This window comes from Diutina rugosa, assembly GCF_008704595.1.
Source record: "Diutina rugosa strain CBS 613 chromosome Unknown scaffold60_size67320, whole genome shotgun sequence".
In the NCBI taxonomy this organism is placed as follows: domain Eukaryota; kingdom Fungi; phylum Ascomycota; class Pichiomycetes; order Serinales; family Debaryomycetaceae; genus Diutina; species Diutina rugosa.
In genome coordinates, this window is record NW_022995084.1 from 1 (window position 1) to 24237 (window position 24237).

The 24237-nt window shown below is 42.9% G+C and overlaps 12 protein-coding genes across 12 annotated transcripts; 6 read left to right on the forward strand and 6 right to left on the reverse strand. All coding sequences in view use genetic code 12, as the record gives it.

The window, feature by feature from the left end:
- Positions 1-3754: 3754 nt before the first annotated feature.
- DIURU_001017 (uncharacterized protein) lies at positions 3755-5122 on the reverse strand (the record flags this gene model as incomplete). Its single annotated transcript, XM_034153515.1, has 1 exon — positions 3755-5122. The coding sequence occupies one exon, from the start codon at positions 5120-5122 to the stop codon at positions 3755-3757; it is 1368 nt and encodes a 455-aa protein (XP_034014149.1).
- Positions 5123-5488: 366 nt separating this feature from the next.
- DIURU_001018 (uncharacterized protein) lies at positions 5489-6163 on the forward strand (the record flags this gene model as incomplete). Its single annotated transcript, XM_034153516.1, has 1 exon — positions 5489-6163. The coding sequence occupies one exon, from the start codon at positions 5489-5491 to the stop codon at positions 6161-6163; it is 675 nt and encodes a 224-aa protein (XP_034014150.1).
- A 91-nt stretch (positions 6164-6254) lies between these two features.
- CRP1 (Crp1p) lies at positions 6255-9371 on the forward strand (the record flags this gene model as incomplete). The annotated part of the gene is made up of 1 exon (XM_034153517.1): positions 6255-9371. One exon carries the CDS (start codon positions 6255-6257, stop codon positions 9369-9371), a length of 3117 nt encoding a protein of 1038 aa, XP_034014151.1.
- A 28-nt stretch (positions 9372-9399) lies between these two features.
- On the reverse strand, positions 9400-10329 carry PTC1 (type 2C protein phosphatase; the record flags this gene model as incomplete). The annotated part of the gene is made up of 1 exon (XM_034153519.1): positions 9400-10329. One exon carries the CDS (start codon positions 10327-10329, stop codon positions 9400-9402), a length of 930 nt encoding a protein of 309 aa, XP_034014152.1.
- A 1046-nt stretch (positions 10330-11375) lies between these two features.
- DIURU_001021 (acylglycerol lipase) lies at positions 11376-12287 on the forward strand (the record flags this gene model as incomplete). The annotated part of the gene is made up of 1 exon (XM_034153520.1): positions 11376-12287. The coding sequence occupies one exon, from the start codon at positions 11376-11378 to the stop codon at positions 12285-12287; it is 912 nt and encodes a 303-aa protein (XP_034014153.1).
- A 133-nt stretch (positions 12288-12420) lies between these two features.
- PDC2 (Pdc2p) lies at positions 12421-14241 on the forward strand (the record flags this gene model as incomplete). Its single annotated transcript, XM_034153521.1, has 1 exon — positions 12421-14241. One exon carries the CDS (start codon positions 12421-12423, stop codon positions 14239-14241), a length of 1821 nt encoding a protein of 606 aa, XP_034014154.1.
- A 108-nt stretch (positions 14242-14349) lies between these two features.
- Positions 14350-14725, reverse strand: PET100 (Pet100p; the record flags this gene model as incomplete). Its single annotated transcript, XM_034153522.1, has 2 exons — positions 14350-14577; positions 14666-14725. The coding sequence occupies 2 exons, from the start codon at positions 14723-14725 to the stop codon at positions 14350-14352; spliced, it is 288 nt and encodes a 95-aa protein (XP_034014155.1).
- Positions 14726-14991: 266 nt separating this feature from the next.
- Positions 14992-15645, forward strand: DIURU_001024 (uncharacterized protein; the record flags this gene model as incomplete). Its single annotated transcript, XM_034153523.1, has 1 exon — positions 14992-15645. The coding sequence occupies one exon, from the start codon at positions 14992-14994 to the stop codon at positions 15643-15645; it is 654 nt and encodes a 217-aa protein (XP_034014156.1).
- Positions 15646-15832: 187 nt separating this feature from the next.
- On the reverse strand, positions 15833-17389 carry DIURU_001025 (cytochrome P450; the record flags this gene model as incomplete). The annotated part of the gene is made up of 1 exon (XM_034153524.1): positions 15833-17389. The coding sequence occupies one exon, from the start codon at positions 17387-17389 to the stop codon at positions 15833-15835; it is 1557 nt and encodes a 518-aa protein (XP_034014157.1).
- A 708-nt stretch (positions 17390-18097) lies between these two features.
- Positions 18098-21142, reverse strand: VPS41 (Vps41p; the record flags this gene model as incomplete). Its single annotated transcript, XM_034153525.1, has 1 exon — positions 18098-21142. One exon carries the CDS (start codon positions 21140-21142, stop codon positions 18098-18100), a length of 3045 nt encoding a protein of 1014 aa, XP_034014158.1.
- A 235-nt stretch (positions 21143-21377) lies between these two features.
- On the forward strand, positions 21378-21593 carry DIURU_001027 (TFIIH complex subunit; the record flags this gene model as incomplete). Its single annotated transcript, XM_034153526.1, has 1 exon — positions 21378-21593. The coding sequence occupies one exon, from the start codon at positions 21378-21380 to the stop codon at positions 21591-21593; it is 216 nt and encodes a 71-aa protein (XP_034014159.1).
- Positions 21594-21610: 17 nt separating this feature from the next.
- Positions 21611-23833, reverse strand: SEC34 (Golgi transport complex subunit; the record flags this gene model as incomplete). The annotated part of the gene is made up of 1 exon (XM_034153527.1): positions 21611-23833. One exon carries the CDS (start codon positions 23831-23833, stop codon positions 21611-21613), a length of 2223 nt encoding a protein of 740 aa, XP_034014160.1.
- Positions 23834-24237: the final 404 nt, after the last annotated feature.

The window sequence follows — 24237 nt, forward strand, 5'->3', positions numbered from 1 at the left end:
TTTCTTAGATAGGGTTACGTAATCATCACTATACACGACTATCGACTACCTTCTTCCCTCATGTGCTATAAAATCAGAAAAAACTGCTAAAATCAAAACAATAGCTCCATAAAATTCCTTGGAATTGGAAGTATAGTTGAGGTGATTTTGAGAGAGTTGACATCAAGATTGGCGCCTCTATGTGACTTCACCAGTGGATAAAAAAACTTCTTTTTTTTTTTTTTTTTTTTTTTTTTTTTTTTTTTGTTNGAAAGTTGTCTATAACGTGTAGTAAGCATTGAAACTGACCTGTGATGTTCGTAGCAGTGATGATAGAGGTGTAATACCTCGTCTATTGCATAGACAATATGCAGGTGCATGAAGAGAAATGCAGAACAAGACAAGATGAGTTTCAACATGTACTTATAGAGCTCCTAGCTCAATTTGATCAGTGTTATTGTAGTATTTGAGCATGTATATTAGGTTTTATGCTTCAAAGTTGGTGCCTAAATCAATGCTGACACATATATCGTATTTTCAATTTCAAGGTTCTGCACACAAGCCTTGCATGTGCATATGGACCATAAATCTTCAATTAGGGTTTTCATCACGTATATGACGCTCTAGAAAGAATTAAAATACACAACTATGATGTATACGGTATAATTAGAATATACAACAGCAAATGGAATTTTTCTGATTTTTCATGCGAAAAACTTCAAAGTGTGATATAAAACCAAGGAAAATTGGTACAGACTTGTAATTAGCACCATAAATTTTTTTGGCATCAGAAGTACCGTAGATAAATATCTGGGTAGGCTGACGATTGATTTACTGAGTTACCTGACATACTTTTATGTGCGTTTTTAAGTTGATCCTGCATGTAGAGGAGGACTTTTCAAGGCAAGCATTCACTTTAAGTTAGACAAGTTGAGTGAGTTCTGAATCTAAATCTATGTTCTGCACGGTTCAAATATATTAGTAATAGACATTAGAAGATGTTCCCGACCAAAAAAAAAAAAAAAAAAAAAAAAAAAAAAAAAAAANAAAAAATCCTGAAAAGAAAATTTGAAAAAATTTTAGACGAGCGACGAGTACGTTGTATGCAGGAGTTGAGACTGACGAGGGATGTTATATACAGGCCATTATACAAATGGTTGATTCAGTTGATTGAGCTGTAACAAGCTAAGCAACACGCTTATTGCAATGCTTCAACCACTATTGTTTTAATTTCACCGAAATGATATTAATGAAAGCAAATTAATCCAACCCAAATGAACACCGAGGCAGTTCGTTTGTTCGCAAACTTGTCATGCACTTGTGAGTAGACACTAAGGCTTTCAAACTATGGTATAGGACTTTAGAAAGCGTCGAACAACAATTTCGTCCTATTCACAGAGCAAGGTAATGTCTTTGCTTTCTACATTATACTTAAATCCCATTGGAGGCGCGTCTCTTTCTCTGATATGATAATCAAAGACACATTCATAATTATTTATATTAAAGATATGTAGGCGTCGTTAGCGGTTTCAGGTCACAATTAAAATACCTCCTTAGCCTTCGTGGTGGCCAATTCAATTGCTTGTATGAGCTTAAGCAACGGAATGGCACAGTCGCCAGCAAAAATCGATATCGCTTTAACCGGCTATGCGCATCACTAGTGACGGAGATTCTCGACGTCATCGGCGCCTCCTCAGCCTCGCCACACAAATCGCCAGGAAGCACCGGTTCCTCGTTGTGAATAACCACACCAAAGTTCGCCAGCACCCTCCGTCTTGCACCGGCACCAATAACTCTTGATTAGTGTCCAAATTAGGCAGGCCGACAGCGCTCAGCACCACGCCCCGCTTGGTAGTCATTCTATGACGTACTACTCGAGTGACACTGGCGGCTTCCGACACGTATACTCGAGGAAGCCTAGTCAGCTGGAGAGCCCGAAAAATCAGCAAATAGCATAAATTGTACACCGAAAGCGTGATAGTTTGCTTGGAAAACACTTGAGGTAAGCGCAATGAGCTGTCTTCATGACTTGGGATAGGCGGTAAACGTCTATAACAGCTTCAATGTTTTCAACAGCGGTCTTTGCTTGGTCAAACTTAAATATTCCCTCATGATCGCGCTTCTTAATATGCTCTTTGAGGCAGGATTCAAGGGCAAAGATGAGACTGGGAGCCTCGTGGGTGTTGTCAGCTTCTTCAGCATAAATTCGGATTCCTGGCTGAATCTCTTGCATTGAGCTCGTTTCGTGGGTCGACGGAAATCTCCTTTTCCATGTGTTGATCTTCTTGGAGTGGTCTGGGTCGATCTGGTACCAAGCTTGACTAGGAATTAGTACAGTAGGGACGTGTTGACCAGTTGGAGGGTACATGACAGACATCTCAGTGTTGATGGTGCCCCGGTTGGAGTCATCTGAGGATGGCATTGCATTAGCATGCCAACATTGATTACATTCTAGAAACTTCTGTAGTCGAAGAACGACCGTATTTTTTCGAACTTCTTTCAATTTTGTATTTCTTAAGCATTCGTTATTAGAGTGTGATGAGAAGTCGTGACTATAGATCTTTCTAATAGTCAGACTATGTCATCGGGTACCTTATTGCTCTGCAAGATTGAGTGAAATTTGCCTATGAAATGTTTAGAAAGCCGTGCCACGCCCATAGGTGATGATCAGAATAATTTGTGAGATAATGAGGGCATCACTTGGGACCAATCAAAAGCCGAATGATGTCTAGACATCTTAGTTGGTTGTGTTTAGCAAATGAAGATTGGTCCTGGCGAGAGTCAAAGGCTTTGTGCAATGACGCATCAGACAGCTCTTATAAATATTGCCACACAACGAGGTGTCGGAAGGCAAACCAAAAACACAATGAGAAACTCTAGCAACTCGAATTGTCGTGAAATTCGTCTTCGTTCATTTTCGGAATACTCTCCATAGCTTGCCCTCATCGTTGGCGGCTGTTAGGTTTGAGAAGTAGATTCTGATTTATTTAGGATATAGTGAAAACTATTTAACTTCGGGAGGTGGGTCTCGTAAGTGATGCACCAAATACAAGCTACCCGATCTGAGGTACAGAACGCATGTACCATCAGGTTAGTTGGTGGTTTGCATGTGCATCGTTGACGAGGCCTAAGACAATCTTGGCGAAAAAGAGAGGACCAGACGGGGATACCCGAGGTTTTACCCGCTAGTCCCTAACAGCGGCGTTCAAGTGAAATATTATCAAATACAAAAAATTTGCTCCGCGGGAGGTTCGAACTCTCGACCTTCAGATAACTCATTTCAAGAATGAATATGAGACTGACGCTCTACCGACTGAGCTAGCGAAGCCAATGTGACATTATCGCATCATATGCAGCTACGAGATGAGTGATGATATACAATTTTTGGCTTTTGATGCCGTCCATTCTTGTAACAGAAGTAAAAATTGCCCAATGTTTTGAGATTTGCATTCTGTATAAAGTGAGTACGTTTTTAGTGCACTGGTACGTATAAGAGTTTCGTTTAAGCCCAGTTTTTAAGGTCTTCCATAGCGGTAAAGTCCATTCACGTTCTGACCTGAAATCAAAACAAGGCATTATTAGCACTGATACAGTTTAGTGAAGTCATGAGTTTTGCGCATTGAATATGCTAAATTTCACAATATCATCGTTGAGATTGTTAGTAATCAACGATAACTACATCGAGGAACTACATCAAATTACTTGATGAAACGAGATCGCTGAGGTCATACGTGTAATTTTATGCAAAACAGTTTGTGATAAGCGAGTCAATGAATTAAGTCTCGATGAATTCACGAACGTGGGGACCAAAGTGATCCATACTCAACAAGAAAGTGTCATGGCCGTAATTGCTAATATCAGTCCCAAGCTCATAATAGCGAACATCGCCCTCTCTTCGATTTTTCATAAGGACGTCTGCAATTTCTCTCTGTTGCCAGACAGGAAACAAAATATCAGATTCAACTCCCACAACTAGACAATTGGAGTCAGCTAACTTTTCCATTCCCTTGCGCAAATCCTCCAAAGACTCCTTTGGAGTTTCAATTTGCCGACCAACAGTTTCCTGGTACGGCTCACTAGGAATCGAAGTTGTATTAGATTTTTGCGAAAGATAATTTTCCTCAGCGTAATTACGCATTTTGTACGCTCTCATTCGATTCTTGTAACCCAAATCGAACATGTCCATGGCTTTGGACACATACAATAAAGAGTTGGCATCATACTCAAGAGAAAACTTTTCACCAGCATGGTCAAGGTAGGTTTCAACTAAAAAGTCTGGACAAAGCGCAGGTGGCTTCAGTTCATCAGCCCGTCCTCTCCCAAACCGATACTCCCATTCCGGTCCCAGCCTGTAGGTAACGGTAGCAATCTCGCGAGCAAGCTTCATACCTACATGAGGGGGAATATTATCGTAATAGAAACCTCGATTCCAGTTAGGATCTGACATTAACACCTGTCGCTGGCAATGGCGCAACGCAATCGAATAAGGATGCGATCTTGCACAACCCGAAATCGATACAATCTTGTTTACTTCATCGGGGAACTCCCAAGCAAATGCCAAAGATTGCATCCCTCCCATCGATGCACCAATCAGTGCATGAAGTTTTTTGACACCAAATACGTCACGTATAAGCTCTCTTTGCGCTCTCACCATGTCGTTCACGCTGAGAATAGGGAACCGAGTAGCGTAGTAATCGCCATCTGCGGGATCTTTGGACAGGGGACCCGTGCTACCATAGCAACCACCCAACACATTAGTGCACACAACAAAGTACTTATCAGTGTCAATGTACAGCCCAGGACCAATAAAGTTCTCCCACCAGCCTGGTTTAGGGTTATTCGGTTGGGATTTGGCGTGTGATGAAGCTGAAAGCCCTGTATGAATGAGAATCATGTTTGACCGGTCTGCATTCAAAGTCCCCCAAGTTTCGTAAGCAATGTCATAGTCGGGGAGGAATCCTCCATTGTCAAGAAATATCGGCTTACCGGAATGATATGTTTCAAAACCAGTGAGAACCTTCGAGTATGAAGGTTCCGGACCAGCTTCAAGAGAATTGACCCGATTGTTCGAGCAAGTATCGGGCGCGGCCTTTGAAAGTTCTTCAGTCTTGCGCTCGAGCTTGTCAAGGCATGGGAATAGCATTTGGGGGTTGGAGCTGGCTGCCCCCTTAGCGGTGGCCTTTCGTAACAACGGTGTCAGAGACCATTGTCGGATACTTCGACGAAACATCTCTCTTTTAGATAATGTCTGTACGATATTGTAAGCAGGATCGGCCCCTCGATTGCATTACACTTCGAATCCGGGGTTACCTCATCGCACGTGATGCCTTGCTTGACAGCTTTGCTAGCGATACCGTATATGGCAGATGATGTAGCGTCAATTGGATTTCTATCTTCAAACTACTGTTTGAATTACATCTTGGATTCTTACCAGTAGGTTTCACCTTTTCCACGGCTATTTACTTACCAAGTGGTAGTGCACATAGTATTTGCTTTCCGTCAACCATCTATGATCAAAGCCGGTCCCATACACATCAATGAGTACGTATTGGTATACGGTATTCTTGTGGGTATACTATTGATATGTGCCCCTTTTAACAGGTACAATGCTACCATAGCTTCGTCTCCAGTCATTCACTTTTTGTCGAAGATTTTCGTCAACTGGGGTTACACTTGGTGTGCGATCTTAATGGCGGCACTCGTTGGACTTAGTACACGCTTATGGTTATCATTTGCCGTCAATGGAATTATTGGATTTTGTACAAACTGGTGGTTTTTTGGTCCCCCTATCTTCGATCGAATCAATTCGGCTACAGGTGGCTATTGCGATGGCGACTCGCTGATCAAGGACACGTTTCGGTGTGCCCAAAGCGGAAACGTTTGGCTGAATGGATTGGATATTTCGAGCCATTGCTACCTTTTGGGACAGTATGTGATTCTCATATGCTTTGCCTTGGTCAACCTCAGGATATATCCAATTAGCGATTCCGAGTCGGCTACGTACAACCCCCTTCCACGCAATGGACAACAGATTTTGAGAGCGTTGGGATGGGTCTTAGGGACAATGTTTTTGGCGGAATACATCATAACTTGTGTGTTTTTTCATACATTTGCGGAACGCGTATTGGGACTTTTTTTCGGAGTTTTAGCGATTCAAGCGATAACGTTAACCACGCCGAAGTGAGCACTTTTGAGCATATTATTAATCGCTTCATGTAGGCTTTTTGCGCACAGATAAAAACCGCACGGAGAGTAAAGCATGAGCTTCGGCAGTGATGACTTGTTTGGATCGGCTCACCGTTGAAATCGACAACCTTCATTGTCCAACATGTGAAGCTCGAATTACTCAGTTGGCTGAGGGTATCACAGGGGCTACGCTTACATTCGAACAAGATAAGCTTATCATTTCAGCAGATTCTTTGGATGCGGTGGTTTCCAAATATGTCAAGAAGTTAGTCAGTCTGGGGTTTCTCGTATCATCTTGGGAGTATACTCGTAACGGCAACATTGTCAGTGCCCATGTTCAACCACTTGTTGAAGCGTCAGGAATTGCAAGTCGTTTAGGATGGAAGAGTTTGAAAAAACGTTGGTTTGATTATCAGCATGTGAAATATTGCAATCATTGCCAGCACAGTGACTCCGAGCTGCTAACTGTCACTTCTGATGAGTTACCGTCAAATGAATTGAGCGATGTTCGAGTTGTTTTCAGCATCACTGGGATGACTTGCGTGCTGTGCGTCAATGCTATTCATGAACAATTGCAACAGTTATTACCAGAAAGTTCAAGTATTGATGTGGACTTGTTGCTGAATCGAGCAGTCGTGATAATTTCCGACAGGGGTTTGACAAATAAAATCATTGACACTATTGAGGATATGGGTTTCGAAGCCAGAGTAGCAGAAATTGTATCTGTTTGTGAAGGTATGGAGTTTACTCGAAAAACTCATCGCTATGTCAATTTTAAGTTACATGGTGTAAGTTCTGAAGACGATGTGAAGGCGATTATTCAGTTAGTCTCATTATGGACTGGAGACATCGCTGTTGAGTATGCTGAATTAAGTGTTGACAAGCCATACTTACAAGTAACATACAAACCCTCGTCGCAATTAAATATACGAGGTCTCATAACGAGTTTATCCCCATACAAAGTGGAGTTAATTCGTCCTGAGTCGATGGATGAGGAGTTGAAAAATGTGGCATCTAAAGAGACCTCAGAGATTGTTAAACGGTTGAAGTTGACCGCAATTCTTGCAATTCCAACATTTGTTTTTAGCATGGTGACAATGTTTTTCATGACAGAAGATAATCCTGTGAGAAAATGGACTGAACACCCTTTGTGGGTAGGAAACATTCTGACTAATACTTGGATCTTATTCTTTCTTGCCACCCCCATTTTCTTCTGTGCTGATGATATGTTTCACCAGCGAGCTTTCAAGGAATTAAAACAGTTGTGGTTTTACAAAAATTCATGGAAGAAGAGATTTTTGAAGTTTGGCTCAATGGATTTGTTGATGAGCTTGGGTACCTCTGTTTCTTACTTTGCTCTGATAGGATTAATGATATTGCTGGGACAACAACCCCCTCATTCTAAAGGTTTTGAAATGACATATTTCGATTCAGTGGTATTTTTGACCTTCTTCGTATTGGTTGGAAGATACTTGGGGGCCGTCTCTCGCGTTATTGCAGCTGATTCTGTTGCAAATTTGGGAGAAGCTAAGTCTGTTGAGGCCGTTTTAGTGAAGGAAAACACCGAAGGTTTTGAGGAAAACGTGATAGAAGCCGTGTTGTTGGACGTGGACGACACCATTCGTGTTAGACCAGGGGAATTGCCTGCTGTGGATTGTGTAATAATCGAAGGCGTCTCAGAGTTCGACGAAAGTGCACTCACGGGTGAATCCAGACCTGTGCTCCATCAGTCAGGTCATCAGATATACGCAGGCTCGGTGAATTGTGGTACTAAGTCGGTCCTCGCAAAAATCAACACGATTCCTGGTCAGTCTTTGATTGATGACATTGTCATGACGGTGAGAAATGGACAATTGAACAAAGCTCCAATTGAGCGTACCGCAGACACGCTTACGGGTTATTTTGTTCCTTTGATCATACTTTTGGCGACTTTGACACTCGTCGTTTGGTTAGTCCTTGCCTACCTGGGTAATCTACCAGATCTGTATAGGGACAATGATATTGGTGGTTGGCTCGTATGGTCTCTCGAATTTCTGATTGCGGTATTTGTTATCGCCTGCCCATGTGGCATTGGCTTGGCGGCGCCGACTGCTCTTTACGTTGGCTCTGGACTTGCAGCCAAATATGGCATTCTCGCCAAAGGCGGTGGCCTGGCATTTCAAGATGGTGCTCAAACAAACGTCGTTTGTTTTGATAAGACGGGAACCTTGACCCATGGCAAGTTGGAAGTTACTGATTTTGTTGTGCATGACGATCAAGGTTGGCAGCTAATGTGGGATCTTGAAACGGCTTCAAATCACCCCATTGCTCTAGCACTCAGGAACCACATCAAAAAACTGCATCCAGTATCCCAAATGAATACAGTACCCGAACCTCAAGTGGAGGCAGGTAAGGGTGTTTTTGGAGCTGTTGTACCCCTAACTGCAGGAGAATGGCCCACCGATGCGATCCTTGGAAATGAAGCGTTCATGAATGAAAATGGAGTTCAGGTATCATCTCAGGATCGAGACTTGATTCACAAATGGAAATTGCAAGCTAAGCTGGTAGTCATGCTTGCGGCACGCCGATCTGACAAGTTTGAGCTCATTATAGCTACGGCATTGAGGGACAACATACGTGAAGAGGCACGAGATGTGATTCAAGCATTTGAAAATCGAGGAATTGAATGTTGGATGATTACAGGTGATAACTATGTGACCGCTCTGGTGATTGCTAATGAGTTGGGAATTTCAAATGTTATTGCTGATGTTCTACCTCATGAGAAGCAAGCTCAAGTGAAACAGCTTCAAGAGCGACCTAACCGCATGCTGGTGGTAGCCATGATTGGCGATGGGATCAACGACGCACCAGCTTTAACGCAAGCGAATGTTGGTGTTGCTTTGAGCCTGGGAACTGATTTGGCGATGACATCACTGGACTTCATCATTTTGAACAAGTCAACTCCACTTGTGGCATTTTACACATTGCTTGACATTTCTCGCATTGTATTCCGAAGAATTCGCTTCAACTTTGGTTGGGCTTTGGTCTACAATATTATTAGCATTCCGATTGCTGCTGGTTTATTTTATCCTTGGAAACATACACGATTGAACCCCGCGTGGGCGGCAGCTGCCATGGCATTGCTGAGCATTTCGGTTGTAATGTCGTCCCTCGCATTACGTATGTATCACCCCAAGAATATCTCCGAGATGGTGACACATGATTAGACTTACAATATTACGTTAGCATCATAAATTAGTTCGTAACAGGCTTGGTTTCGCCAAAAACACCCAGCTCAAACTTCACGACCATCACTGTGACGTTATCAGTGGTCAGAAGGTCCATCGCGAGTTGACATAACCTCTTTGCCACTGTCTGTACATCAAGTTGCTCCGCGAATTGATCAACGACGAATTGGCATGCCTTCAGATCCAGTATGACATCCCAGACACCATCACACGCTATTATCATGAACTCATCCTCGTCAGTGATTGTAGTTTGTGTAGTGAATGGCTTACCAATGACCAAGTCCTTCATGTAAGAGTCCCCAAGCAGTCGCGTCACCGCCAAAACCCCATTCACCCGGTTTTTCATGATGAGACCGCCTTGTTCCCTAATCCGATTTATTTCATTCACGTCCGTAGCCTTGTGATCGTACGATAATCGATAGGGCGTTCCACGTCGGCAGAGAACAATGCGAGAGTCACCCACATTGGACGTATAGAGCACCCGTCGGTGGTACGATTGGGGAACAAACTCGTAACTCGAATGCTTCTCTACTTGAGGCGTCAGCGATTGATCAATCAGAGGGTCAGTCTCCCATCTTAATACGGCCACAGCTGCCGTACAACCCAGAGATCCCAGGCCCTCTTTTTCAATTGAGTCATCTGCCTTGCTAAATGCTTGGTTTAACGACTCACGCAAATCATGCTTACCCATGAGCGGTGCCAGAGTGGTCTCATGAGAATTGATCTCCTTCTCCAACAATTGATGAAGATTGTTACCACACCACCTCGCTGTGTCCTTACCAGCATGCCCGTCGAAGATGGCGAAGTACCCCCAGTCGACACGTTCAGCAAAATTAGCAATGTAGGTGTGGACATCCTCCATCTTATTGCGGTAAGTGGAGTTTTTATTCTCGGCCACCCCAACCTTGAACGAAAGCCCACTGAAAGGGTCACTCATTTGTCTCTGAAGCAGGGTGGTGGGGCGCCGTAGGGATTTTTTTCTGAGTGCGATTTGGTTTTAAAGTTGGGCTATATCTGGAGTAAACTACATCAGAGAAAAATTGCAAGCTACTAAATTGGATTCATATAAACAATGTGAGGTTTATGTCATATAAGGTTTAGGCCAGCATTATCTGAAAATTGCCGTTGGTTTTTATACCTAATTTCATAGCTATACCCCTCATAGCTGGGTTGCAGTGTGGAATGTGATTACAGTCGAAGAAGTACTGGTGTACAAGAAGGCTTATCGAATCCTTAACAAGCTTAGAATCTAACACTCAAAACAGCTCACCTCATTCTAGTGTCACCTTAATCCTAGTGAGATTTTTCATTAATGAATAAATTATTATATGAAGCGATCGAACATGGTAGCGCCGCAACGTTAAGATTGAGTTGAATGCGGTCGAACTAATGGTGAACTAGCTAAACAGTGACACGGCGAAGCAGTTTCTCATGTAATTGATTGAACTATTCCCAAGAAGATTCGTTAGACATCAAGGTCACTACTTTCTACATGTTTCTTGAATACTGAGGCCTCGCGTCTAAGGCTCGGCTTGTGGTGTACAGCTATGTATTTTAAGAAGATATTGCTCAAATGTACCTTGTACACGTTTACACAATAATAGATGAAGCATTTGACGAAGGAAATACATCAATTCTTCCTATGTGTCGTATTTGGACCGTTTCCTCAAGGGTGGCGATTATGCGTGTATCACGATCGAGACAGATATCACGTGAAAATTTGGTATATGCAACTACTTCGAGATCAATGAGACAGAATGCGGCACAATCAACATGTTCACATTACTATCGATAAGCAACGGAATACTGAAAGTGATATTGACTGGAGCTAGTTACTTCGACTCATGGTAGCACAGTGCGCATCAAAATCTTTTGGAGTTGGCACCCTCAGCCACAGTAGGGGGTAAATTTTAAAAACACCACCGGGCTCACAACGACTTCGTTATATTAGGATACTCCACGCATCAGTGTCAGTACTCTCAAATGCCAGCCGCCCCCATACCTTACCAAGCTAAAAACGAGCCCGTTGAACTGTACGAAGACTACAATGGTGCTCACTTCAAAATTGTGAGATGGAAGCCGGACCTGCTGGTTCCTTACCTCGGCAAAGTTTTCTACGTGCACGGGTTCGGTGAGGATCTGATCGTTTACACCAGATTCTTTGACAACTTGGCTCTGAATGGGGTCGAAGTGTTCTTCTTCGGCCAACGTGGTGCTCAAGAGACGTCGCCGAAAGCCATTGGTAAGACTGACGAGTTCCATGTGTTTGACGACGTCGACCACTTCCTCAAGGGTGAGTTGGACGCTAGAACTGACCCGAACGAAAAGTTTATCATGATGGGGCACTCCATGGGTGGTGGCATTGTTCTCAACTATGGTATTCATGGCAAGTACAGGGATCAACTCAGAGGGATCGTTGCCTGTGGGCCCTTGGTTGAATTGCACCCGAAGTCGCAAGTGAATATTGTGGTACGTAAGTTGCAGCCTTTGATCAACAAGATCGCTCCCTGGCTTACCATCGACTCTGGATTGAACTTTGACCACATTACTCTGGATGACTCGTGGCGGAAGTGGCTCAAGGATTCAGACCCTGTGCTCGTGGGCACCATTAGGCAATACAACGATATGTTCGTTCGAGGGCTGGCATTACTTGATCCGGCCTACGTCGCCAAGTGGGACAAAAACATTCCTGTGTTGGTTGTCCATGGTACCGATGATTTCATTAACGATATTGAGGCGTCGAAGAAGTTTGACTCCTTATTACCTGCGCAAGTACAACATGAGCATTACCCTGCTGCTAAAGGCCGTCATTCTTTATTCATTGAAAAGCAAGAGATTTACGATGCAGTGTTTGACAAGGTGATCAAATTCATTGAGAACACAAAGAACAATTAGTAAGATTAATTTGTAATGTCCGTAATGTAAGTGTTTTTTTGGTATAAACGGTAGTTATTGTCCGGGAGTCCCCGAGTGAGGTCGGGCTTTCCAACCTGTATCACAGGAAAAAAGTTTATGCATTAATGCGACTATGGGGTTCACTGTTCAGCAGAAGATCGAGATTTGCCTTCATGCCGAAGCGAACCCTCAAATGACCCAGATGAACTTGGCTCAATGGGTCAGGCAGAATTATGGCCTTGCCCGTGCCCCTTGCCAGACCACGATTTCCCGGATTCTTTCGAGTAAGGCCGAGTTGATTGCGTCAATGACCCCTGATCTAAGGTTAGTGCGAAGAAGGAAGAGAACCAATCCAGTTCTCCGTCGAATTTTAACGGAATGGATGACTCAAGGGGTGTGGGAGAAACACCCTATGCCCACGGCGATCATTACCCTGGTGGCTAGTTCAATTTGGAATAGATTACCAGCGCAACTCAAGGAGGGCACAGGTGAGTTTAACGGGAAGTGGATCAACAATTTCGTCAAACGCTTGAATATTGACGTTGATGAGATGGATATGGGTTATCCACTCAATAAGGTTTGGGAACTTGAAGAAAAAGTGGAGTTGAAACAGTATCTCCAAAATCTAATTGCGCTAGAGGGATACCAGCCACAAGATATATTTTGCATCGAGGAATTTTCATTATTCTATTCATTACCGTTGGATCAAATATTTGATGTATCATCGATTGATCTCGGATTGAAACAAGCGGACGCTCCGGCAGAGAGATCATTAACAATCATGCTTAGCTGCAATTTAGACGGGCTGGAAAAGTTTGAGCCCTTAGTGGTTGGGAAATACGAAAAGTTTGACGTATTCAAACATCCAAGGTTTACCCTGGGAGCATATCAGTCAAATCGTCAAATTCTCAACAAAATCAATCAAGAATTTGGTATTCAATACTCCAGTAATGTCAACAAATGGATTACATCACTGATGTTCCACAAGTACTTGTTACTGTTACATCAAAAATTGAGAGCCGCCAATCGAAAAATTGTCATTATTCTAGATGATTCGAGTTCACACCGAATTATTAATCTCAAGTTCAGTCACATTCGGTTAATATATTTGAAAAACAACAGCAATTTGAAGTTTCCGAATTATGCTGATCACGGGGTCAAGTATGACTATCTTCCACTCAATTATGGAATTATTGAAGAGTTTCGCATAAGGTACCGCATCCAGCAGTATCAATGGATGATCAACATTCAGCAATCAAGATGCCACAATCGGCTTGAAGTTTTATCAGAGAAAGACTACAAGATTCCCCTTGTTAATGTGCTTGAATGGATTAGCTACGCCTGGAGTCAAGTTCAACCATCCAAAATTCAAACAGCTTGGCGTCGTACCCATTTGTTCCCCATGAACAATTGGTCCGCAAATCAAATAGCGACGCTTCCGGCTTATAATGACCTTACGGACGAGCAGTCAGGCTACCACACGTTAGTTCGACTAATCAGCCAACTCAACGTGGTGATACCGTGGGAGATTGACGAATTGGTCGGGTTGGTGAATGAAAGAGGGAAAGTTACTCTAATGTATTCATCTATTGAAGAAATCATTAATAGTTGTTTATCGGAGACTTTGGATTATGAGGAATTTCTTCAGATGGATGAACCGAATAATATGGAGTGGTTCTCCACAAATGATGTGATGGAAAAACCTCCAGTGAAGCGTCAGACTCTTGCCGATAGACAGTCATCGAATCATTCCTACACTCCGTCACTAAAATCAGCGTCAACAACACCCAGCTTTGAAGCTCCGGAAAAACCCCTAACCCCGGCGTCTCCATATGAGAATGTCCAGAGTTCAGTGTTGAAAGTGCTAGATCTAGCAAATGGAAACTACTTGAACCTTCGTCCGGAGACTATACTTGATTTGGAACAGGCTTTAGTTCGTCATGAGATGGCCTAATTTTTCACCATGTATTCCAATATAACAAAAATTCAAACCCCGAGAAAGGGCCACAATATGTACAAGTAGCCACGAAGCAATCAAATATGATAATGAACTGTTGAGAAATCATTCCTCGTCCAAGCCCAACTCGCGAGCCTTCTCTTCAAGTCTCTTTCTCTTCTCAGCTCTGGCTCTCTTGATTCTAGCAATCTCAGCTTGAATTTCGTGAGGTTCTTTGGGAACTTGGTTAAGGGTGGCGGGATCAGGCCAAAACCCGGGCAAGTTAAACTTCTTGTCAGTATCTAAACCAACGTAGTACATGATCAAGATTGGGGAAAGAAGGTAGAACCCGAACTGCTGTGTTAGTATTCAACATCAAATCAAAGCCCAAAAGTATGAAATCCGCACAACCATAATAATAGCTTTAGCGACAGAAACTTACCTTTGCAGTCTCCAACTGGGTTCGGGTGATTCCACCGATGAAGTTTCTATAGATTGACATAATGAATAAAGCTTATGTGAAGCGATCAAATTGCCTTCGCACCATGATTGCATCCTGCATCTTAGAGGTTTTCTACAAAGTGGCATGATCACGAGTTACTGTTAATAAGCACTGTACTATTATGATGGCTTGTCTATGTTAAAAGACGGTGTGATTCAGTCTAATCATTTGTATGATTTATGCAAGTCCTTATTTCACAGATCTGGCATTTTGCTTCGATCAACGCGCACGATTTCTATATCCCACGTCAACCATTCCATAGCGTCATGAATACGGAAACCATACAACTGGACCAGACACCGATGACGCTGGAATCTCAGCAACAACCCCAGCCAATGACATTTATGGAGCGAATCAGACAAAGTTCACACCCTTTGTGCCTCGTCATATACATGATACTAAGAGTGGCACCGATATTCATCTACATATTTGGGGGCCTTTTCATTGGCTTTATAACAAAAAAGAATCAATTCATTGTCACATTCATAACAATCATTTTGTTGGTGTGTGCTGATTTTTGGAACCTCAAAAATATTGCAGGGCGTTTGTTGGTAGGGCTTAGATGGTGGAATGAAACTATTCCTTTAGAGGGACATCCTGGCGAGTTCGAGAATGTTTGGGTATTTGAACTGGCAGATCCCCTGCGCTATATCAATCCTATCGACAGCTACATTTTCTGGTTGTTGATGTACGCGGTGCCAGCAGCTTGGGTCGTTTTGGCTATCATGGCTGTGTTGAAGCTTGAGTTCTTGTATTTGATTTTGGTGGCAGTGGCATTGTCATTGAGTTGCACTAATTGTATGGCTTTCACAAAATGTGACAAATTTGGTAAAGCCAACGTTGTGGCAAACAATGTCATGGGTTCGGTCTTCTCACAAGTAAGCGATGGAGTGCTTGGGAGATTCTGGAACAGACAATGAAAGGAGAAATCTTACGGAGATTATTACTGGTCAATATTTAATAATTGTCTCCGGTCGATAGGGAATCTACCCGCAGAGAAAGATGAATTTGAGAAAATTGGCCTTATAGGTGACTTGGCGAGATCCTATGTGCTAAACTACAAGTCTAAGATAGTTCTTTTCTGATAATATTCAATTAAATACAAACTCACCACATTTGGACATAGACACCATCTTGATGGCACATAGTCAATTGCACAGACTTCCTCGGCGGGTATGGTCTAGTATCCGTCAAATCAACGTGTTCGAACATTTGCAACAAACGAACGATGACATAAGACGCCTCAGTGAGGGCGAACTGTTGACCCAAACAGATACGAGGCCCACCGTTGAAAGGGACGTAGGCCCATCCGAGCTTGTTGTTGTCAGCCCATCTTTCAGGGCGAAATTCAAGAGAGTCCTTCCCGTAGTACTCTTCTAAACGGTGAGTACAGTATACAGAGTAGGCGACGGTAGTACCTTTACCAACGTACACAGGCTTGTCACCATTCTTACCACCACCAGTGGGTAAGGTGGTGTCTTTTTGAGCGACTCTGAAATTCACAGGCACACTGGGGTAAAGACGCAAAACCTCATTTAATACCCACTTCAAGTACTCGCACTTCTTCAAAGATTCAAAAGTAATTTCTTGCAAATCAACATTGTCACCTTTGCCGAAGTGGGTGTAGATTTCTTCCTTGAGCTTTTCCAAAACCTGCTTATTGCGCCCAAGTTCAAAGAAAGTGAAACTCAAAAGACCTGCAGTTGTGTCACGCCCGGCGACCATGATGTTCAAAAGCTGATCCTGGATAACTTTAGGGTCACGAGTTTTCTTGGCCAATTCGTAAAGGAATGTGTAGCCACCCTTCAGCTTTTCTTCGAGTTCTTCTGGAGTAGCCTCGAGTGCCTTTTTCACGTAGTATTTGGTGAAACGGTGTACAGCTTCAACACATTGACGGAATTCAGCATTGTTGACAAAGAAGTAAAACATTTGAGTGTACGATCTAGACGCCAAGTACATTTGCGCAAGGTTGAAAGCTTCAGCAAATTCATCCCGGCCATCAAAGTCAACTTTTGGCTTTTCACCAATGGTCAGATCATAAAGAGTGTTTACCGAGTCGCCAAACAAAAATTCAGTAGCAGTGTCCATAGTGAGTCTGAAGAACAATTCTTGAATATCGAAAGTCTTGCCTTGTTGGTTCCGAACGTGTCTAGCAAACACTTGAATGTGAGGCTCGAGCGAGCGAACGTGGGCGACTTGTTCTCTGGCGAATTGGGGTCTCAACATTTGTCTCGAATGCTTCCATCCAGCGCCATCTAAAGTGAAAATCCCATCACCCAACAATGGATCAAAGTGGGCATGACGAGTTCCAAGGGCAAAGTCGTTGAATTGGGTGGCCAACACAGCCTTGATGTTTTCGGGATCATCAGTACAAACAATGGGGACACCGAACAAGGTGAGAAGGAAGGTCTCACATCCAAGAGCTTCGAAAATTTCGTAGATGAAATCAACAAGATAGCCTTGGTTCTTGGATTTCACCAATTTAAGGATGAACGGCACGGAGAACATACCAGTATGTTGCAAGACCTTGGGATCTTCACATCCATGCTTCTTGGAGTAAACATACTTCTTGATGCTTAATGCCGTCCAAACAGTAGCGTAAAGAAGAACCAACACTAATAAACTTCTCCCCCCAATTTTGAGGAAATCATCAAAATTAACCATTGCGACCAATTAATCGATGACACCAACGGTTTTCTTGTCCCTTAAATGGAAACTGTGTTCGGAGTTTATCTTTTCGCATATGGGTCCGATTCACATGAACTCCGACGGTGGGGGAGTTATTTTTTCCTAAACTCACATGCGCGAATCTATAAGGCACTCGTCGCACCCTGCAAGTTACCCCCCTTACTACAGCAAAAGAGACTCTTTGGGAATTAGACGTAAACTAACTCTTGTCAATGCCTCGAGATTCCGATTTTTACTGGTACATTTGGCGTATGTAAATGGCGTTTCCAATCTGTTATTTTTCTGTCTGGGTAACGACGTACACAAATGCCTTACTACCCCTCATTAAGGAGGCGAACATGACCCTTGCTAACGAATCCGTTAAATGCGTATGGCGCGCACCCGTCACCAATGGCAAATGTGCAAACTCCGACGCCGCATATGGCGGAGGAGCATGAGTTAAATGCGGGGCACATATAAATTTCGTGGCGACATGTGGGAGAATCGATGGTGTGAGCATGCATCAGTGTTTGTCTACAAATATCATTGACTCAGTATTTGGGCGGTTTCGATTTAGCGAATCCTGAATCATATGCTATCTTATCGTCAAGGAGAGAATCATGCTAAGTTCGGAAAAATTACACATTGTGAATTAATCAGGGCTCCTTTCAGTCTCAATCGGTTATTACCGACGTTACATACGTTTCACCGGCGGTGAGACAAGTAGGCAAGTTTTTTGCGAAGTGCAGTGTAGGCGGGAACCGTGCTGTTAGCGACGTCCAAAGTGTAATGCATAGTCAATTCAGTTGTTGGAGAAGACGAATGTATTACGTCCACGCCAATCAAACGAGTTAAATCCGCCTCTTTGATTTCACGTTCTCCGTCGACACCGATCAATCTAATTTCCCGGTAGGTGCGTGAAGCCTTTTCCGCTTGTTTGTACAAGATGTTGAGAACGAGTTGATGTAGCACGAGGTTCAAAGCATTCTTCTTTGTGAAGTTTATAACCGCATGATTAAGCCCCTGAACTGATATCAGCGCTGGCATGCGCTTCAAGATGTCCAACGGATCATAGTACTCTCTAGTTTGATCATCAGCTCCTTCGATGAGTGCTTTAATGAAGGATGGCCGTCCGCCATCACGCTCGTCTACTGAAGCGGTTAGAAGCAAATTCCAGCATTCACGATCCTGCTGTTGCTTAGCGAAGTCAAGTGCCATTTTCGGATCGTTAAGATCGGAGATAATCAAATGCATCGCCTGCTTAGAATTCCCCACTTTGCCTAATAGGTAGACTTGCTCTTCAACATAGCCAGCCTGCTCACATAACTTTAGCGCGAAGTCAAGATCATAATTCGCGTCATGCTTAGTAAGAAATGGTAAAAGTAAAGACCGCCTGAATTCAACAAGCATCTTTACCATATCATTGCCGAATTTTGATGCAGTATATTCGTCGACTGATTGAAGCTCTAGGAGATAGACAAATGTCAATACCAGCAAGTTGATGCTATTGAAGTACTGCACAAATCGAGCGGGATTGATCTCATGGCGATAATTCACAAGCATATTCATTACCGGAGCAAGTTTTGTTTCGATTTCATCGACAGGCACGGTGTGCAAAGCATCCGGATTATCGAATTTGAAACTCAACATTTTGGGAATGTAGTCAAAGTTCTGTTCGATAATGTGGTTATTGCAGATGAATTCAATTAGCTGGTCCAGGCGGTTTTTGATTAGATGGCTCACAGCTTTCTCCGGTTGTTGCAGCCAAACGTAAAGTTGAACCAAGCCTTGTCTTAACTCCGGTGATTCTTTGTCTTCCAAAATCTCCTCCAACTCAGAAATCACCACATGAATGTCGTATAGATTATGATCCCACATATTCAATAACGTCAAAAACGTTGTCACATCGTCTTCATGCATCCAGTGACTCATAATTTTGGTATAAACCTCCTGGCGAATTGCCAACTTTGGTGTCGTAGGTATCACTTGGGTAAGCTCTTCGTAGTGGTTAGTTTTGATAGCGATACTCAGCCATTCTTCCCATTGGTTCACAACTTCTCCCACATATGCATCGTCATTTGCAACGGCGGTTGATGCTATGGTACTTTTATCATCGCGCACAACTAATCGACTCTCATCCACATCCAATACTTTCCTCAAAAACTTCAACGCTTCTTTCCAATCTGATTTCACAAGGTTATCGACATGTTTGATTCCATAGTTGAGTCGACGAAGAGGAGGAATATTAAGGAAGGAGCTCAAGCGCCAGACCTCATCGTACCTGTCATGATCAATATACCATTGGAGCCTGTCCTCCAACTTGAACTCCTCAGCGTGAACCAAGTCGCGAGCGGAAATTATGAAATACCCGTCGTCACTTGAGGCAAGTTGATAATCATTGAGGCTCAAGTTGTTGATGTCTTTAAGACCAATCTCTTCTTCCCACTCCACTTCACCGGTGGCTGAGTTCACTAGTTGCAAGTCCGGATTCAGAAATACCCGCTTTCCATCCGAATTAATTGTGTGAGGAGTATAGGTGAGCAACAACCATTGATCATGTTTCGAAAATGATGCAATTCCAGCAATCAATGAGCTCATCTTGTATATATTCTCGAGTTCAACCAGGCGCTCGTTTGCTCCAGTGTTGGCTCTGAATGATACCGACAGAGGAATATATGAAGACACCGTTTCCGTTTTCTTGGCAGCTGTAATCCTCATGGACCAAACATAATTACCCCATGCAATTATGACGCGATCAGTTTCGGGAAAAGCCCACCGAGGCCAGTATTCATCCAGCCGAGGGGCATCGGCAGGTCGTTCGAAAACCTTGATAACTTGCCGCGTAATAATGTTGTAAGCGGTGATACCAACATCATTCATCCAAAATAGAACATCGTCAACGCAGAGGAGGCCAACAATTGGGCCATCACCCTCGTCAATAACAACGTCGGAACGTTTTCCTAACCAGTTTTTGGTTGAATATAAAATCTTACCACTTTTGCCCCCAGAAATAAAGCTTCGAGTTTGAGAAAAGTTCTTGTCAAGAACGACAGCGTGAACCGGACGCTGGAAATCGTAGGCTTGTATATCCTTTTCGTCTTTGATTGAGCCAATAACAACTGTGCCATCCATAGAAGCCGTTGCGAAGTAAGTCCCATCGGTGAAGACCAGCAAGACCGATGCTCGGTGGGCTCTGAACGTCCGCACCAATTGTAGGTTAGTTGTGTAGATCAGGATCACCCCTAGATGTGTGGCGAATATCATGTAATCATCGTGAAACGTACTGGCCGAAACATCGCTGAGTTTGAGAGATTTCGGCCGACTGTATTTAAGCAACGGAATGTCTTCCGTCTGTTCGTCGTCACTGTCGTCAGATTCATCATCGTCATCATAATCGTCATCATTGTTCTCAGCTTCGCCTTCGCTGACTCCGATTCCATTCTGACTCGCAGGCTCCACCTCAGTTTCCGTTATTGTTGTAGGGTTATTACCCGTCAGCAGAAATGCCAGAGTTTCTGAACCTGCTGTGAAGGATGGATCAAAATCACCCTTTTTTGGTCCTGTTGTGCCACGAGCTTCTGACTCCGGAGAATAGCGTTCGGAATGGGAATCATTGGCTCCCACACTTGCAGTACTCAAAGTGCTAATTGCCTCCTGGTTATCAACGGAGCTATGCAGACCATAATTATCCTTCGTTGGTGGACTATCTTGGGAATTACCCTCGGGAACTTCGAGAGTCTTTTTAGTCATGAGTTAGACTGTCAAGCGATCACACTACTAATACGTGCGAAAAGCATACTTCATCCTCGGTTAAGATCGAAACCCAGTCTACGATACTTAATGCTGAATAAGTGACTTAATTCAATAATCGATGATGAGAGTAGTACGGTTGTTCATGCTTACATCATTTTAACTCTAGTAACCAAATAAAGTATGAACGCTGAGCCGCACGCAATCTGTCAACTCTCCACCACTTGAGCGTGCGATGCTTAGAGCTACCAAAGGGGCGCTAGTGCAATGTGACCCATCTATCAGGGCATTGATATTGCAAATTGATGCCGAAAATCGAGGAGTTGTGCTTGAGGAATTGGACGATACCCACTTGTTGATTGCCACGGACCAGATTCCCTACGTGAAGAGTGAGTTGAACAAAAAGTTATCAAAGAATATTTACAACCCATTTGAAGAGGATGGAAATTGAAAGTGGCACCCGTCATTCTATTGATTACCTTCATATTGCTCATTAACTAGTTCGGTCAAGAACCCTCTCATCGTGTCAACTTCCATCAAGTCGTTGATAAGCAGCTTGTCAGTCAAATGACCTACTAAATAAGTATAGTAGTTTTCATACGTGACCACTAATAAATTCGTCAAGTTTGTCATCAAGTAATTCCGTACGAGAGGATCTGAAATGAACACAACCAACTGCTTATAGACATAAGGCACTTTCGTGATGAGGGCATGCTTGTAACTCGAGTTAACAGCTTTAGGATCCAGAGAATCCCGGCCACTGATTATAGGCTCACTTACAATATTAGATGCTTCCTTTATAAAATCGTTGACAGCATTGTTGAGCTCCATTTCGATTTCATGGTTTGCATCACTCATATTGTTAACAACTCGAGGCACAGACTTCTGAACCATTTCTATGAGTCCAGCGTTATTAAGACTAAACTGACCCTGGCGCAAGGTTTGCCATATATCAGTCAAACCCAGGGTGAAGTCGATGGAATAGTCGTTATGAACGATTCTAATGTCAAAATTGTTGACCTGCTCACGCAAGAGTAGCAAGTTCTTGAGATACAACAACTTTGCATCAAGGGCCCCAAGATGAGTAGTGGCCAAATTAATGAAATGCCCATTGAGAAGCTCAATACACGCATGGACAATATAATGGGCTATATCGTCAAAAACCGCATTGTTAATAAGTCCATAAATTGTCGTCAATAAAGTCAAGCCTTTCCCGAGCGGAAGGTAGAGCGACTCAAACAAGTTTTCCTTGAAGTCAACATCCAAAACATTCACCTCAGCTTGCGTCGATGAACTTCTCCTCCGACCAAGTTGTAAATCTTCAGCCTTCGGCTGATACTTCATAAGAATATTGTCGACATAAAGCTGAATGCGGAAAATTAGTCGAGCTTGTACTTCTTCAACAATAGACTTATAAAGGGCTCCGAAATTGACCTCTGTCGGGGATGCTTCACCTTCAAATTCATAATACTTTTGAAGGAGGGTTGCGAGTTGACAGAGCTCACTGATATTAGTCTCTTTAAGAATCATTCCTCTGATTGTGTCGTACAAGGTATCAAGCATTGTCCTGAGATAATGATAAAGCTGGTCCTGATCAGCATCAGCACCAAAGTACTTGAGGTAGATGTCAAGCTCCTTGATTACCAACCTGTTATAGTAGTTAAATAACTCTTGTACCTTTTGGACAACTGGTATGTCATCAGTCGCTGTGAATGGTGGTATTGTACGAATAAGTTTGAGACGAGTTTTGAAGAATTGATTGTTGACGTCCCAAAGCAATCCCTTGTATTCAGCATGCTCAGGGATACGCTTTTCAATTTCCTCAACCCAAGATCTGAATGTGTCATAATCGTAACTCATAAATTCCGCAAACACGAATAACTCCGGATTGGCTTTTTTGGATTTGGATGCTAACGAAACCACTTGATCTTGACGAGACTTTATCTCATCTACTAACCAATTCTTGATCAAGGTCATTGAGCGAGTCATGCATTGTCGAAATCGAGACTTGTAGATCTCGATATCTTTCAAATTGGGATGTTCGTTCAAAAACTTAATTGCATCATCGAGTACCGCCAAAATTTCGTTCCGAAATACATCACTCCGCAGAACAACTAGGCGGTAACCACTGCGATTCAAGTGCTTGGCAATAAAATCAAACTTTGTGAAGTGTTTTAAATAACCTGTCATTTGCTCGTATCGAGCTTTTTCCTCTGCTTGAATATCCAAGAGACGTTTCAGCCCTTGATCAAATTCTGCCGTCTCACTTGTCACTTGATAATACTTAATCTCCAATTTGGAGAGCTTCTCCAAAATGTTGTCCGATTCTGTAACGAGATCGTTAAGGGCATTGCTATTGATGTCGCAAGCCGTTGCAAAATTGAGTAGATGGTCCATTTGTTCGTCCTCAATGGCATTGATCGCCTCTTTCGATAGATAGGTCTGATAATTGTATTTTTGACCATGTTTCCTCCATATTGTATCCAGCGTTTTGCCATCTAATGGATCCAAATAAAGTTTATCACTGGTTTCCCATTCGGATGACTTGATGCTCAAGTCTATGAGACTTTTTGCTTTGCAGACGGATACCTGGTGGGATAGTTGTGGTTTGAGTGGTGGCTCGGGAGTGACGACCACATGATCTCCACTGGCTATTTCCTCCACAATTGACTGACGCCTGTTCCTCACCATTCGGATGTCGTGGCCAGTCGCGCGCAGTCTTAGAGGGAAACATTAGGGTATAATATGGTAACTCAACTTTTCTCAAACAAACATAAAAGTAACTCTTACCGAGGACCATGATAGTTGATAACTTATGCATCCTGGCAGTCGTATAAGACGTAAAGATTTCGATTTTCGTTTTGCCAGTTGTCATCACATATGAAAGAGTCTCTTTCTCTAGATCTATGGTTGATACTATCTCAAATTTTACTTCATCATAATCAAAAATCAATAAATACCCAATAAACCTTGTTCCACGAGATTGGCTTGAAGATTTTTTTTTTTTTTATCCTTAGTTGTGCATTGATATCTAACTTAAAAAACTTACATACTCCTTAGAGGAACTCAAGTGTTTGTAAAGCCTTCATTCACGA